At 39.7% G+C, this 17,330-nt stretch overlaps 1 protein-coding gene across 3 annotated transcripts in view; it reads right to left on the bottom strand.

Annotated features, from left to right (window-relative positions):
* Positions 1–17,330, bottom strand: part of clec16a (C-type lectin domain containing 16A) — a 46,864-nt gene that overhangs the window by 12,405 nt on the left and 17,129 nt on the right. For 2 of the 3 annotated variants that reach the window (XM_077539490.1, XM_077539476.1), the window contains exons 10-18: positions 7,708–8,035; positions 5,922–6,033; positions 5,742–5,842; positions 5,171–5,290; positions 4,974–5,083; positions 3,361–3,405; positions 2,201–2,251; positions 1,971–2,099; positions 1,727–1,847 (exon numbers count right to left, since the gene is read on the bottom strand). In XM_077539490.1, coding sequence (XP_077395616.1) covers positions 1,727–1,847; positions 1,971–2,099; positions 2,201–2,251; positions 3,361–3,405; positions 4,974–5,083; positions 5,171–5,290; positions 5,742–5,842; positions 5,922–6,033; positions 7,708–8,035 — 1,117 coding nt within the window. The remainder of the gene's footprint in view (positions 1–1,726; positions 1,848–1,970; positions 2,100–2,200; positions 2,252–3,360; positions 3,406–4,973; positions 5,084–5,170; positions 5,291–5,741; positions 5,843–5,921; positions 6,034–7,707; positions 8,036–17,330) is intronic. The other variant, XM_077539484.1, reaches the window with a different exon arrangement.

Below are 17,330 nucleotides of genomic sequence, written 5' to 3'. Positions count from 1 at the left end.
GTGTTGTTGATAAATGGCTTTTGATTTGCTTAAGTAGCACTTACGCATGTAGCGCAAACTGCATTTACAGACATTCGTTTTCTGAAGTGTTCCTGAGCCCATGTAGTGATATCAGTTTTTGATGTAGTGCTGTCTGAGGCATCGAAGTTGGTCAATGTTGGTTTTTGGCCTTGCAGCTTACATGCATCTATTTCTCCAGATTCTCTGAACCTTTTGATGATATTTTGGACTGCAGATGAAGATGAAGTCCCTAAATTCCTTTCAATTGTAAATTGTCGAACACTGTCCTTAAACTGACTATTTTCTCACACACTTGTTCACAAAGAAGCGAACCTTGCCCCATCTTTACTTGTGAATGACAGCAATTCAGGGAAGCTCTTTTTATACCTAATCATGGCACCCACCTGTTTCCAATTAGCCTGTTCACCTGTGGGATGTTCCAAACGGGTGTCTGATGAGCATTCCTCCACTTTCTCAGTATTTTTTGCCACTTGTTCCAACTTTTTTGGAACGTGTTGCAGCCATAAAATTATAAATTAATGATTATTTGCTAATAACAATCAAGTTTATCAGTTTGAACCTTAAATATACAGTATTGGCATTGTAGTGCATTTACTGTACCGTATTTTCTGCACTATAAGGCACACCTAAAAGCCGTCAATTTTTTCAAAAGCTGACCATGCGCCTTATAATCCAGTGCGCCTTGTATATGGATCAATATTGAGCCGCAACAGGTCTCGCTGTCAAGACGCTATCGGTGACCCTGCACGATCGGTGACGCGCATGCGCAGAAGATCCCGCCATCTTGGATCGCTAGCTAATACTAATACTTTACCTCAGAGAAAATAATAAAACAGCTGTTTATTCATTTTGAATGGAGTTGTCAGAAAGCTGGTCTGTAATCTAGTAATAAAGTTTGACTGACCTATCTGACTGTTTTGTTGACATTCCCTTTAGCGCAGCACCATCTAATGGATGCATAACGTAACCCCAGCCTCTACTGTAGCGCCATATATGGAAAAAGTTTGAACATATGCCATACATTGAAGGTGCGCCTTATAATTAGGTGCGCCTTATAGTGCGGAAAATACGGTAATTAAATATAGGTTGATCATGATTTGCAAATCATTGTATTTGTTTTAATGTTTAATGCAATGTCACAACTTCATTGGAATTGACTTTGGAATTACTTTTTCTTTTTTTTTTAAATCACTGTACATGCATGCATTTTGGCAGCTGAGATGACACACTTCACTATTTCATCCACAAGTTTACATATCTATGGTAATTAGGAGTTTTGTTGAGTATTGGTTTAAATCAGGGCTACTACTCAAAAAGGTTTTATGTTGGACCATCCATCCATCCATTTTCTTAACCGCTTACTCCTCATAAGGGTTGCGGGGGTGCTGGAGCCTATCCCAGCTGGCTTTGGGCAGTAGGCGGGGGACACCCTGGACTGGTTGCCAGCCAATCGCAGTTTAGGTCGGACCCTGCTTGGTAATCTGTGTGTTTGGTGTTCTGACCTTTATAAAGATAATGACGCTCAGGAAAACTACAATAACAAATGTTAAAATAATACTTCTATAACATTATCAATCAAAACTTTGTATTGTGCCAATAAAGATTTTGGATAAATATCTAACAAGAATCTGATTGTATGTTTATTTGCAATCAAGATTTGGCTATATATAGCCAAGGGAAATTTTTGTGTTTGTACGCGACTTACTGAGGTCTAAGACATCATCAGTCTTAATAAGATCTTCAGATCTGGTCAGAGGCAGCTGTGTTTCTGGTTCCCCTTGAAGCTGCAGTGATAGTGACCGCAGCATGAAAAACACACGTATGGCCTGAGGGAAGTGACAGCATCCACACAAACACACAGGAGAACGTTACCAGTAGTAAGTAATTATATTATTTGAGATACATAGAACCAACAAAACCATAAAGAGAGTTTGTCTGACTCGACATACCTTCCGTGTCTTCTCCACATCTCCACAAGGCAGCCTCTTGACAAAGTCAATGCCAGTCAGAGGTGTGCCGGTGGGTGGCAATAATATGGAGGCATCCATCATTAGATACTCCACATTCAGTGGTTTACTCTGAAATGATAAAGCACCGCAACCAGACACACTTAAATAACAAAAATACACTCTCCAAACACCAGGCAATTTGTTTGTGAAGAAAACAATGGCCAACACACCGTCATACTCCTATATTCATCTTCAAACATGTCCAGAAAGATCTCCTCGCCCTGCAATTCAGTGAGTAACATATTTTAAATCCAGAGTATTAAAACACAGGCCAATAAACGTTTGGTTACTGTATAACAAAGTAATAGGGGGGTTAGGCCTGATATAATACTGAACCTACATCGCTTTTGTTTAGTGGTCATTTCAAGTTACACTTGACAAACCAAGTCAATAGCCTAGTGTCATGCTGAGACCTGCCCTTTGAAAATTTTCCTTTTCTTAATCCTTGAGATATGTTTGCAGATGATTCATATAAGGGTGTTGTTCAAGATGGATTTACAATTCATATTTCATTGTGGTGCTTCCAACTTCTCGGTGGGAATCAAAGAGCAGCTATAGATGCAATATTATTTTTATTTCTATTAAATCCTTGCAAAACGTATCATCCAAAAGGTAAAACACACATTGTGTGATTAGCAGCTAAAATGTGAAACAGAAATTTCTTCATCACTCTTTTATTTTTTCCCCAACGCCAACAGTGTATGTGTTGTATGTGTATGTTCAATGTTTTAAAATATTTAAGCTAATTTCAGAACGTGCACAAAAAGAAACAAGCCAGGTCAGCCAAGAAAAGAAAAGATTATTAACAGTAATTTTGAGTTGTTTAAATTTATACATTTACACCTTTTTTAAATTTAAATTCCCAAAGTAACTTGCATAATTATAGTTTTTCAAATAATTTTTTGTACGTTTCAACATTTTCTTGTTTTGTGCCAAAAATAATTGTGATTTCAATTATTACCAAAATAATGGTGATTGATATTTTCTTCATAATCGAGCAGCCCTATCTTCATCACTCATATAAAAAGAGGTCAAAGAGAAAATGAAACTGACTGCTGTGTTATGGTTTACAATGCTTAATATAACTGTAGTAATTCAGTACAAAAGATAGCGCAATCAGGGTAGAGAAAGTAAAGTCAATGAGTGTATGAACTCACACCACCAATAAATGTTACTGCCTGGTGTCAACCTGCCACCATCAGATGGTGGTGGGAGGGAATAGTGGAAACAGTGCTTTACTTTCAGGTCGGAAAGACGTCAATGTACAGTAATACAGTAAATGTGTACCGATTGATGGTGTTCCAGTGTGTGTATTAGGTTGCACATTCACCTTGTAAAACCGCCGCAGCAAGTGCAGACTTTCCTCTCTCGCCCCCTGTGTGCATGACACACAAGAAATATCAAACAGATGCAAATGACATGTAAAGCATATGAGCACAAATGTTTCTTATAGTCAAACATACTTTACAATACAATATATATGTACAGTATAGAAAACATTTTTTTCAGAAACAGAAAAAATATTTTCAAAATCAAATCAGAAATGACTCAACACGAGGTCCTGTCGAAATCATTGAGAAATCATCCTGAACTGGTTACCAGCCAATCGCAGGCCATAAGTGAAATGTATTTATTTAAAATTTTTGGTTTTGATTGAAGGAAGATAAAGGGTTAAATGTTTCTCGCTTAATGCTTATCATCAAAGCCTAGCAATAAGATAAAAAGCACAGATTTAACAACAGCACCAATTTTCCATTTTCGATACCGTTTGCTTTAGATAAGGCGCCAGGTGACCCAAGTCAACAGGGTTGCCATCCAGGCTTTTATTACCTCCAGACAGGACAAAAGACATCTTTATGGGAAAGTGTCCTTTTCGCTCAGCAGGACATAAAGCACTGAAAGCAAATACCATGCTTTCTTAAGATGGAACACAGGAGCAGTAAATACAATGAAAACATCTGGTAGCCCAAAATTGAACACTGTGGAAAACCATACGACAGTGGGGCAGAACGGGACTCAGAGCAACCAATTCTAACACAAAAAGGTCTGTCTGCCATATAGGGTCAAAACCACTCTGGAGTGCTGCCACTAAATATGCTCACCTTGTGCTGCAAACGAGCCAACGGAACACTGTGGTTCACTATATGGGGTATATGCCACGGAAGAGGCGTGATGTGATTTTGCACATCAGTTTGTTTCCGGTCCGGGTTGCGAACGCGCAACCGAGGGGCACAAAGTTGGAAGCACAATTATTTTTGAAGCAGCCCGCACGTCGCAAACCGAACCGGAAACAAACTGATGTGCAAAAAAACAGTCCTGCCTCTTCCGTGGGATATACCCCATTGAATGCTGTAGTCAGATCCAACAAAACAAGATTGTCTCCAGTGTCATTAGCCAGGAGGAAAGATTTCAACTGAATATGCATCAATTTTTCCAATTTTTTTTTTATAATAAAAGGCAGCTTGGAAATGGGTCTAAAATTCCACAGCACACCTTGACCAAGATTCTTGAGCAGGAGTTGCACCAGACTACCCCAAAAGACAAACTGTTATTGATAACGGCGAAAACTGATTTACCAGTACTTCTCAACCTTCTCAAAGAAATGAGGAGGAACAGATCCATAAGGGGAGCCGGATGACTTAATCTGGCGAACCAGATAAAAACCTCAAGGACACAGCATTGAAAGGAATTTAACAATGTCGAATGAGGGACATGGACAAAGGGGGCTAATGTCGTGTTTGAAACGATAGCCCTAATTGTAGCACCTTTCCTTATCAATGAAATACTGCAGGAATCAACTGCAAATTTCATGGGAGGAGTCTATGCAAACGGGCTGAGGGGATTAAGAACAAAATCAATAGTTTGAAATAGTACATTTGGATTATGATTATTATGTGCATTTACTGTATGTCATGCCTAGACAGGAACAACATGTGGCCATACCTCCAGGCAGGCCAGATGAACATCTTTGATTAAACACGGACTTCCAGACAAAACAGACTGTTTCAATAAAAGACAGCTGAGCTCCAGAGTAGCCAAACGAACTCTACCATCTAAACACAGAAAAAACACATCAATGAATCATTAGCCCATGTTAAGAAAGCATGTCACATGTGCAAGAACAGCAATGTGCATATAACCTGGCTGTGCTGCCTGGCTCATTACTCTGATCAACCTCTCTGCCAGTACCAAACTGTAGGAGCTTCTTTCCTGATCAGGAACCGGTAACTGCAGTCGCTCCAGAAGGTCACGGTTTATACCTACGGAAATAGAAGGTGGAGAGGGTAAATAAGATAAGACAGTAATACAGTAGGTAAGGAAAGATATCAGACACAACTATCAATTAATTAAATAATCCGTTTATCAATAAAACAATTGGGAGTTACTTTGACCTTAAATCACTATACAATCTTAATTCTTCATTTTGGATTATTGCACTATGCTTCAACCTTTCAATATTTTAGGAAGACCCACATGATACAGAGCACAATGCAAAGTTGAGGTTAAAGGTCACATAAGTGGATTAAAAAGGAGGCACGTCCAGTACTTGGTCATGTCACTTGTGCGAATTTTTTGAACACTTGATGATGAATGTCTTCACTGTGTTGCATGGTATATTTGTTGCCTTGAAAGTTCTTTTGTTTTCTGCTGCTTCACTGAGAATGCAAACTCGAAAAAAATACATGGGAACAAATGGCAAAATAATAAAACCTTTGCTATGTGAAACAGCATAGAGCAGGCACAGGACAAACAGGGCATGGTAGTCGTCATTGCTGCAGTCTAGGGCACTGTACACCATTTCTAAGAAAGGCCTGTGGAATGAGACAGGATGAAATTACATATCTCTGCACTTGTGGATTACATCTTGCATATGCATACGTGAAGATGTACCTGCTTCTCTGCGTGTGCGTGCGCGTTGCTGCTGCTGTCTTCTCTTCATCCGTGATGTTCTGCTCAGTCAACTCTGACACTTTACAAGTATCCATCACCACCATCTCTATTTCTGTAAGCACAAATACACACACTTGGCTGATCCAATATGCGTAATGAAGTTTTAAACGACACATTAAATCAGGGGTCTCGAAGTTCGGTCCTCGAGAGCCCCGATCCAGCCTGTTTTCCATGTCTCCGTCCTTCAGCACAGCTGAATCTAATGATCAGCTAATCAGCAAGCTTTGCAGAAGCCTGATAACGATCCTGATCATGAATCAGGTGTGTTAGTGGAGAGAAACGTGGAAAACAAGCAGGATAGGGGCTCTCGAGGACCCAACTTGGAGACCCCTGCATTAAATCAAGGGAACCTAAGTCGGAAGTGTTTCCCTCTTCACTTCACTGATGATCGCTGCATTTACCTTAACATTTATGTTAACTTTTGTAAAAAAATATTTGTTTGTTTTTTGTTTCGTTTTTTTTGTTTTGTTTTGTTTTTTAAATTAGAATCTGGACCTCCAAATGGATATGAATGAGTACTTGTTTTGAAACCGCATCTCCAAAAAATCATTTTGAAACTTTTTTTCCCTACAGTCCAAGCTACTGTTGTTGCTCTTCAAACATTATGGAATAATGCAAATAAGGACATGTGGTTCAGAAGCCGACATTTGTGTGCAAAGATGGAACTCATCAGTTGAAGTGAGGAAGGATTCATACAGAGATGGACAGTGAAACCTCTTTTCTTTTTTTTGCAGCACACATCAGCTTAAACAACGGCTTGTAAGAGAAGAAGAACGTGACAAGAGAGTAATAGGCACCAAGTTGGGACTGTGCGTTTTATTCTATTTAGGTGACAAATTAAACCCACGCTCTATCGCAGTTGGGTGATTGGAGTAGGAGAATATGACATAGCTCCTGAGTGAAGTATCTTAATTCAATGTTTGTCTACAGTCTTTTTTTAACATGAGGTTTCACCACAGAGACACGAGAGATGACAATAGCCGTTGTTTAGGCTTTGCTCGTGTTTACATATATCATACTGTATAAATAAATGATATACATGTATTTAACTTTTTTAAACAGAAAACCTACAAAACTGTTTTAAATGGGTTGGGTCACGTACGTGATCTTGTGCGTAACACGGATTGAGAACAGTCTGGAAGACATGCTTGACCACGGAACTGATTATAAACCTATAGAAAAAATTGTTTCCAGTATCCCGCAGTGTATTGTGCTTGAACTTCAGAGGTTCCACTGTATGTGTGACTGAAAACACACACATGCACACAGAGCTTGAGTAAGAGATGGGCGGACAGGTGAGGAGCACAGGATGGATGATATGTCATTGTGGAAATGGACAGTTGACTTTTAATGATAAGGAGTTGATTAGGTGATCAGTGGTCACCATGGAGAAATTAAAATGAGCTAAACAGGGGAGGCCCGCAGGAAGGCTTCATCTCAAAACTAGACAAAGAGAATTTATTAATACCATTTATTTTTGGTCTCTAGTGTCTTAAGTGTTTTGTCTGCTCACCATTTACTAAATTAAAAGACCGAGAAATAAAATGTGTTTAAGCAGCTGCAGACAATATTGGAGCTAGTTTCTCTTTTCTGTTTGGAGACGAGGACTGCTGCAGAGCTTGCTTTTAGATAGAAGGGGTGCATCATGGCAGACTTTAGACTAATGGAGGGGGTAAACAAATGCACACAATCCTGCACTGCTGTGCCCAAAAGGTCTCACACTCACCTTCCGCCGTTTCCCCACTCGCTCTGCTCCCCTTAGAACTCCCACCTGCTCCTACAACCTCTGTACCTTTTCCCTTCTCCCTTTCTCGGCCTCCCTCGCCTCCTCGGCCGCTATCGTCCCAGCCATCATCTGCCCCTTCCCGGCTGCTGCTGCTTCCTCCTCCGCCTCCTCCTCCTCCCCCAGAGCCCCCGTCATCATCGTCCTCGCCTAGGTTCTTGTAGTTTGGCCTCTTCTGGGTTCTCTTGCGGCCTCGGTGGCGGGAGAGCTCCAACGAGCGCTCCAAAGATTCTGGTGGCTTAGTAAAGCGACGCACACCTCCGGAACTAGCCTGAAAAGCCATACGTGGGTGTTAGTAAATGTATGCCAAATCTAATAACAAATGATGATGATTTCTTGTGAATCTCAAATGAGACATTCTTAGTGTATTTGGAATTGCGTGTATAAAGTAAGTGTAAGTTATAAGATTTAGTAAGCACTCTTTAACCCTAGAAAAAGAACTCTTTCCAGAAAGCAATACACAATAACGGCCAGACTAGTTACCAAAATGACAGCGATTAAAGACCACATACCACACTTACTCACAGACACACACTCTTCTTACTGTAAATTGGTAATGAAGTGACAGGTTGAACCCAGTCAGTTTATGATTTCATGTAACATCACTGAAGCAGACACATATACAAGACCCAACCACAGATGCGCACTTGTTGAGGAAACAGCTGGTGTGTAAGATAAGAAACCCGCAAGGGGATTTAAAAAAGAAAAAAGAAAAAAAAAAAAAGGGTCTTACAGTAAAACTGAGTAAAAAAATATAGATTTTTGAGAAAAGTGACACGCTTATCTGTGAACGATGCACTGACTATAGATGACCACATTATGAACAGGAGCCAAGTAATTCCCTCAAAAGTTAAAAACCAAAAAAAGATGTTCACCACTCCAGCCCAATATTAATACAAAAGAAGTCACTTAAACTGAAACTTTGGTTCCCTGCTTCACGTGCGCAAACCACCATGCACACACACACGAGCGCATGTAGCACAGTTGACTGTATATAAATGTGTGTTCACTACTCTCATGGCAACTCATATCAAGAACAGGCACAGTTGCAGTTTCTCAGCATACTCACGTGCCGTTGTTTCCCGAATGTATTCAAACAAAAGCGTCTTAAACATGGGGGTTGGGTACCCAGCATATATTATTTCGGGGCTGGATATTATTTGACAATGTACGTTGTATAGATCTGGCTATGGGACCAAAGTATATAATGGAATGTCAAACATGATTATTTATTTATTTTTTTACTTAAAAAAATAAATGGTCAAACAGCAACATGGAGTGGATTGTGTTGGACCATATTTGCGCACAATGAAAATATTTTGTTAACCCTGTCTTGTCCCTCTCTGCCCAATCATTTCATTTTCATTCTCCATGTAGGCTATAGTTAACTCAAGACAAGTTAATGAAAAGATTTAAGACTCATCATTTTAGTACTTTTCGTGTTACTGTCATGACTGCAGCATGCACATAAACCACAGACTATCTTTTAGGGGGGCGTTGTGTGCTACACTTGTTAGATGACTATGTTCTGGTAAACCGCTCACGCTCTCGAGACGCTGCTGAGAAATTAATGGAGGTCATGGTACATTAAAGCCCCACCGACACATGCACTCAAATCACTTTCTGGTCCACACAACTATAAAAAATGTTTGTTTGATTAAAAAAACAAACAAACAAACAAACAAACAAACAAACAAACAAAAAAAAACACTTCTGTAACGTAAAATAACACAAAAGCAGAAAAAGATTAACTGCACAACAAAACCAGCAAAGAAACGTTTTTTTTTCAGCCAAAAGTGCTACCGTACATGTTTTCAAAAACCGGAAAATCAATTTAATATTGATGCCATTTTGAAACTGCAGCATGCTACAAAACAAAACAAAACAAACAAACAACAACAAACACACAATGTGGCTACTTGTATTGAACAAATAGGCAGACATGTTTCAGTGCAGATGCTCTCTGTTGTGGTAGTCTCAACCAACATCGTTATAAGAGGTCACACTTCAGCCCGCATTCACTGAAAAAGTAGGCTGCTTCTGAAAAACACAAAGCTAGCGCAGAGAACAACCGCAAATGTTCTCAGAAACGCTCACTACTTTTACACCCACCCAACTACAAAAACAGATGGTCAAAACAGAAAAAGAAAATAGCGGCGGGGGTTCTAAATCTGAAAATAGAGAGATGTGACAAATTAGATGGGAAAGTAAGTGGGGTGGTAGAGACAAAGGAAAAGAAGGAACTTACAGTATCTCATAAAAGTGAATACACCCCTGACCGTTTTTTTTTTGTAATCCCCCTACCACCACCGCCCCTTTATCTTTGCACGGGACAGTACTTAAGAAATTACTTTTCTACAATGTCAAGCAGTCAATGATAATAATTAACTCATTTGCTCACAAAAATGTACAAACACATTCTATATTAAACAGTGCCATGGTCCCAAAAATTTATTTATAATTTGTTTATGTTTTGTTTTTTTGCTCGCGCATACAGAAGGCTTTGATGCAGCTTCTGACCTGAAGAGGTCACTTAAAGGTGCACGATGCAAGATTAGACTCAAATTTGAGTGTTAAAATAACCATATTTTTCACCCGCACATGTTTTAAGAATTATATTATGGAGAGGAGGCACTACTGTGGCACAATGACTGTTGCCCCTATTTTTCTGTAAAAGGAAAAAATGTTGGAGCGTTCGGGCCGGAAACTTTAACTGTGGCTCTGAGGATGGCGTCATGCGCATGCACGCAATTGTCCCTGTTAGGTCTAACGATTGTTCACACAACTTCACGGACAGGACAGCTAATTCAAAATGGATTTAAAGAGACCTGCACCCGATACGTCTCAATCCCTTGTGGAGACTCCACGGAAGACAAAGAGAAGTAAAAAAAACTTTCAGACCAGCGTCACGGGAGGACGCGGACAAATATAGGAGCAGCGTCTGTCAGGTGGAGAGAGCTAAGAGCTATCCTGGGAATGAAACGGGACCCACAGCTTGCTGACTTTTTGCTAAAAAGGTAAGACTTCGTAACGAATATACTATCCATCCATCCATCCATCCATTTTCTTGACCGCTTATTCCTCACAAGGGTCGCGGGGGCTGCTGGCGCCTATCTCAGCTGGCTCTGGGCAGTAGGCGGGGGACACCCTGGACTGGTTGCCAGCCAATCGCAGGGACGAATATACTATAGAGTCTATTTATGATTGGCAGTGCAGAATAAAACTACCACACAGTCGCTAACTAATGTCTCCGCACTTGGGCATATATGATATTAGCAACGCACTGCTATCCTCAATGTCATCGGATTCACGGGATGCACTATTTACGTTTGGAAGGTTGGAATTATGTAAGCTTTTGTCACTCAAAATGACTTTCACATATAAAGTAACTTGAAGATGAATACGTTTCTTACCTCTGTAGACATTATTAAGCCTATGAAAAAGGCGTTGTGCTCCGTGTTTACGTTTGTTCAATTAACTTGGAGGTTTGCTCGTGCCCGAAAAGTTGTGCACGCCCCTGGCCGTGTGCACGTCGCTGGGGTCCATTCCACGTTTCGCAAATCTGCAAAAACTCGCCTTTAAAGCAATGGTTATTACAAAAAACGACCAGCAGGTGACAGCAGAGTATATGAGATCAACCAGCTCTTTTCTCCAGTGTTTCCAACAGGTTTGTGAATAATGACAAAACTATATTCTAACCCAGGATTTACACCGGATGCGGTTGCGGTGCGTTCCGGCGACGCAAACAATTAGATTCCATTCATTCGAATGGTGCAGTTTACACCGCTTGCGTGTGCGTTGCGTGTCGACTGCGTCTCAGCTGCGGCGTGCCGCAGCCCTTCCGCAAGGATAGACCTATTTTCTATTTTTGCCGGATGCCGCAGCGGTCGGCCTCCGGCAAATGGCAAGCTAGCACAAAACACACCGAGCGGGACAGGAAGACAGACGCAGTTTCAAAATAAATTTCCGGTTACCTTTCAAGATAAAACACTCGCCAGCTCCTATTTCGCAAGCATGTTAGCAAAACGTGATGTGGGCGTAGACGGGCCTGGAGTTAACGTGCGAGGTGCTCATTCACGGTTTAGACACCAGCGAACATGGACGAGGAGAGGTTTATATTGGAGGTAGAAAGCCACAAAATAATAAAAGTCCACCTCTCTTTCTGCTTCTCTGTTGAGCACAGACTTTCTGTGTGTTTGTCATTGTTTTTAATGCCACATGATTGCGCGCGGTCACGCGAGACACGGCGGGAAGTGGTCGGCGACGGAGCTGCCGGACCGCAGCTGTGCGGAGCCGGTGTGGATTGGCCAAAAAATTGACGCGTCCGGAGCACGCAGTCAAGACGCACCGCACCGCACACGCAACCGGTGTAAATCCCAGGTTATGCTAATTGCTGCAAAACGGAAACAGATACAAATCAACTTTTTATTTTCCTGATGAAAGAAGAGACTCTAATCTTTCTTTTGGTGGGCTCCATGTTTTTATAGCAATAGACAACAAATATTCTGTGGACTTTGCAAAATCAGTCAAAATCCAGTAAAACAGCTGGGAACAAAAGGGGTTGCTTCAGTGAATATGGCTGGGATGAATGAGTTAATTATACTGTATATATAATGTCAATTATAAATTAACTTTCTGCTCAAAATAACTCAACACATAAGCCATTACTGTCTGAACTGCTGGAAACAAAAGTGAGTAAAGCCCCAAGTGAAAATGTGCCAATTGAGCCCAAAGTTGTGGTAACTGGCCACCATTATTTTCCAGCACTCTCATAATGCTTATGGACATGGAGTTCACCACAGCTTCACAGGTTGCTACTGGAATCCTCTTGCACTTGTGCATGACAACATCACAGAGCTAGTCATTGCTTGTCCTCTTCCAGCTTTCGTTTTAGGATGCCACCCAGATGTTCAATCGGATTTAAGTCTGAAGACACGCTTGGCCAGGCCACCGTCATAACTCTCAGCTACTTTAAGCAAAGCAGTGGTCATCTTGAATGTATTTCGGGTTGTTATCCTGTTGGAATTCAGCCCAGCTGCCGAAGAGAGGGGATCATGCTCAACTTCAGTATGACACCATTCATGGTTCCCTCATTGAACTGTTAACACTCAGTGCCGTTAGTAGCTGAACAACTTTAGATTTTTAGTTGTCAATGCTGATACCGACTAATCGATGATGACATTGATGGTTTTTCTCATATCACTTTACCTGCCAATGTAAAAAAATTATAAATAAAAATTTAAATTGAAATCACTGTGCCAACTCCAAACACGGGCTTGCTCACTCACTCTCCCTGCTGCCATGAATATGACTCTTTCATCCAATCCCATTTGGATACTTTCATTTCAGTGTGGAGGCCAGGGGTGTCAAACTCATATTAGCTCAGGGGCCACATGGAGGAAAATATATTACCAAGTGGGCCGGATTGGTAAAATAATGGTATATAACTTTTGCCGTCAATTATACGCAGATTTTCGCTATTTGTGGGCTAGCCCTAAATTACGGAGCTCAACTGTAATCATACTGTTCCAATAAAATAACATTGAATGCAAATGTAACGCGGCAACACTTTGCCTGCGTGTGCTCTGGACGTGTTAAATCTACCTGTTTTGCATATATATTGTTTCCTGAATGCATTGTGAGGCGCAGTTAACACATTCACTCGCCGCCATTTTCACTCAAGCAACCCCCTTCGTTCCCGGCTGCTTTCCTGGATTTTGACTGATTTTTGCAAGGCCCACAGAATATTGTGTTCTATTGTTAAAAAAAACATGGAACCTACCAACAGAAAGATTAGAGTCTCTTCTTTTATCAGGAAATAAAGTACCGGTCTATTCCGTTTTGCAGCAATTAGCATTAGAATATAGCTACGTTTTATCATGATTCACAAATCTGTTTAAAACTCTGGTTGATTTCTTATACTCTTCTGCCACCTGCTGGCTGTTTTTGTAATAACTACCATTGCTTCAACAGTTCTCTTAAGTTCAGAGGCTGCATCAAAGCCTTCTGTATGCTCTATCATAAAAAAACAAAACAACAACAACAACAACAACAAAACGTATAAATATGTCTTTGGAACACCGTTAATATTTAAAATAGAACGTATTTATACGTTTTTGGGAGCAAATTAGTTAATGATATTATAAGGATGTTAATGCTCGTCATATCTATTGTGTTACCAGTAATTAATTTGTGTCGTATTTAACATGTTTATGTCGGTCTATGATTTAAAAATAAATAAATAAACCGTAACTTTAAGTTCTGTGTAAAATAATGACATCCAGGGCAATTCCCTGTACAAGTTGCATTGCTCATCTGAGGACTGCTTGTGAAATTATAAATTTACATGTTTTGATTGTGGCCTATATATGTCTCTTTCTACTGTTACAGGAGGGCTTTTGATGAATTTGCTGACAGCTGATGACAGCTAGTGTTCACCTTAGCCTTTTCAGATGGGCTTCGAAGCTTGACACTTCTGGGATGACAGCCATGCAGCCCAATTTGATAGTGTGTGGCGGATGGTCTGTAGCTGAGAGTTTGACCCTTCAACCGCTGCAGCAATGCTGGCAGTACTTGTAGATCTATCTTCCAAAAAGAACCTCTTGATGTGATACTGAGCATGTGCACTCAACCTCTTTCGTCGACCATGGTGAGACCTGTTCTGAGTGGAACCTGTTATTAAACCACCTTAATGGTTTTGGACACATTGCAGCTCAGTTTCAGGGTGTTGGCAATCTTCTAATAGCCTTGATTATTTGACATAAGGTGCCATATTTAATTTCTAGTGACCATCATGAGAGTGTGAGTGGGATAACACCAAATTTAACTAACCTACCCAGGCATATCTGAGAGTCTGAGACCTTGTAATACGCAAGAGTCTTTTTTCGTCATGTACAGTACATGAAATTTGACCCATCACAGCGAAAACATACCGCTAGTGGCACCCACCAGAGAGGGAGCTGCTTAAGTGTCTGGGTAGCAGTTTCAGGTAATGGTGTCTTGCTCAAGGACACCGCAGCCATGTGTCCGGAGATGGTCTACTCTAGAACCTCGTGTCCACTGTCACCTCAACTTGCGACTTGAGTTGCTAGACAACAAGTGAGAACAGACAGTGGACAAGATAGTCAACAGACACGGACGATTTAGCAACCGCCGACGTATCGGTGAGTATGCTGGATTCCATAAATAAAAAACTTGACGTCCTCTGTCTTATCCGCGAGGACGTCAAAGAATTAAAGGCAAGTTTGGAATTCGTTAGCCAACAGGTAAGCGATCTCCAATGCGATAACTCCGAGCTACGCTCCTCTCTCGTCGCTGTCACAGCCGAGTTGGAGACGATTAAAAAGGAAAATAAAATGCTAAAGGAAACGGTCTTAGATGTTCAATCCCGTAGTATGCGGGAAAATCTAATATTCTCAGGTATATCCGAAAATTCTCCAGATAATCCAGAGGGTGAGATAAAAAAATTCATGACATCATCGCTAAAGATCCCACAGGAGACGGTAAATAATATCTCTTTTCACCGTGTACACCGGCTCGGAGCTCGTAAGGGCAATAAGCCCCGTCCTATTATTGCTAAGTTCGAACATTTTAAACATAAAGAATTGGTAAAAAGTAAAGGACGGGAGCTCAAAGGGACATCTTTCGGGATGAATGATCAATTCCCAAGAGAGATAAACGAGCGGCGAAAAGTACTGTTTCCTATCATGAAACAAAATAGACAGGAGGGTAAACGGACTTCGATGGTCGTTGATAAATTATATATCGACGGCCAGCTATTCCGAAACCCAACCTCGACCCCTTGGCTGTTCTAACTGACAATTGGTAGAGCCGAGCATTGTGTGATTATTTGACGTAGGTATATGTATATGTATGTGTATGTATATGTGTATATATGTATATATATGTATATGTATATGTATGTATATGTATGGATAATGGGTTACGAAATAGAATATGAATTTATATTATGCATAGGCTATATAGTAATAATAATAATAATAATAATAATAATAATATAGAAATATATTCTTAAAAAAAATAAATTAATAATAATAATAATAATCTCGCTTAGGTCACCATTTACTGGTGTATTGTTATGTTGAATCCCCCACAGATTTCCTTCACACTCACTTCCCCCCACGTTTCTTCACTATTATACTTATCTACTTGCTATCTCTCTCTTTATATAAATTATATAAATTGCCTAATTACTCTTTTGCTATCCTACAATATGTTAATATTAATAAGCAGCTTATATAGATGTATACATAAGACTGAGTCTATATTGCTTGTATGCAGAAATTAGTTCTGGTCTCCTGGAATGTGTGTGGCGCTCGCTCCCAGGCAAAAAGAATAAAAATTTTAGACCATCTCTCAAAATTTAAGGCAGATATTTGTCTCCTACAAGAAACCCACTTACAAAAATCAGAAGAAAAATTATTTATAGATAAAAATTTTAGTCAAGTTTACTCTGCCTCCTATAATAGTAGACAAAGAGGTGTCTCTATACTTATACATAAGAATTTATTCTTTACTCTAAATAATATAGTAACAGATTTAGAGGGCCGATATATTATTATCCAGGTAACTATATTTAATAAAGTATATACAATTGGTAATTTATATGCCCCAAATAATGATGACCCTGATTTTTTCCATGAATTTTTCTCTCGGTTACTCGATTTAGCAACAAATTCTACTATTATTATTGGAGGTGATTTTAACACGGTCTTGAACCCGTTAATAGATCGTTCTAATAATACGATATATACAAGGCGATTACGATCCGCTAAAGTAATAGATGAATATATGGAGGATTTTGGCCTCAGCGATGGCTGGAGACTTCAAAACCCAACTAAGAAGGAATTTACTTTCTTCTCTGCTGTGCACCGATCATTCTCAAGAATTGATTTTTTCCTTACAAATAATTCTATTGTTGATAAAACTGCTATAAAAATACATTCTATAATTATAAGTGATCATGCACCAGTCTCCCTCACTCTACAAATTGACTCTACCTTTAAACCTCCCCCGATATGGCGTTTTAACATCTCATTACTGAAAGACGTAGAGTTTGATAAAATTATTAGAAGGGAGTGGGCAGATTTTTTGGAAATAAATGACTCTCCAAATATATCTCCATCTCTTCTCTGGGAAGCAGGGAAAGCGGTAATTAGAGGGAAAATTATATCATATTCAACTTATAAAAAGAAACAGGATCAAAAATTAGAAAAATACCTGGAAGATAAAATTAAACAACTAACGGATGAATATGTATTAAACCCAAATAATCAAATATGGATAGAACTACAGAATATAAAAATACAGTTAGATAACATGTTATCTAAAAAGACAGAGTTTATAATACAACAGTTGAGATATAATAATTTTGAACATAATAATAAATCAGGTAAATTCCTGGCAAATCAACTTCAACGGAATCGGGAAAAATCTCTTATAACGGCTATTAAAGATATAAATGGTGAATGCACACAATCACCAGAAGAAATTAACCATATTTTTTATAACTATTATCGAAATCTATACACAGAAATTAATAGACC

This window comes from Festucalex cinctus, chromosome 1 (genome assembly GCF_051991245.1).
Source record: "Festucalex cinctus isolate MCC-2025b chromosome 1, RoL_Fcin_1.0, whole genome shotgun sequence".
In the NCBI taxonomy this organism is placed as follows: domain Eukaryota; kingdom Metazoa; phylum Chordata; class Actinopteri; order Syngnathiformes; family Syngnathidae; genus Festucalex; species Festucalex cinctus.
The sequence above is the reverse complement of the archived record's forward strand: the minus strand, read 5'-3'. Positions and strand labels throughout refer to the sequence as shown.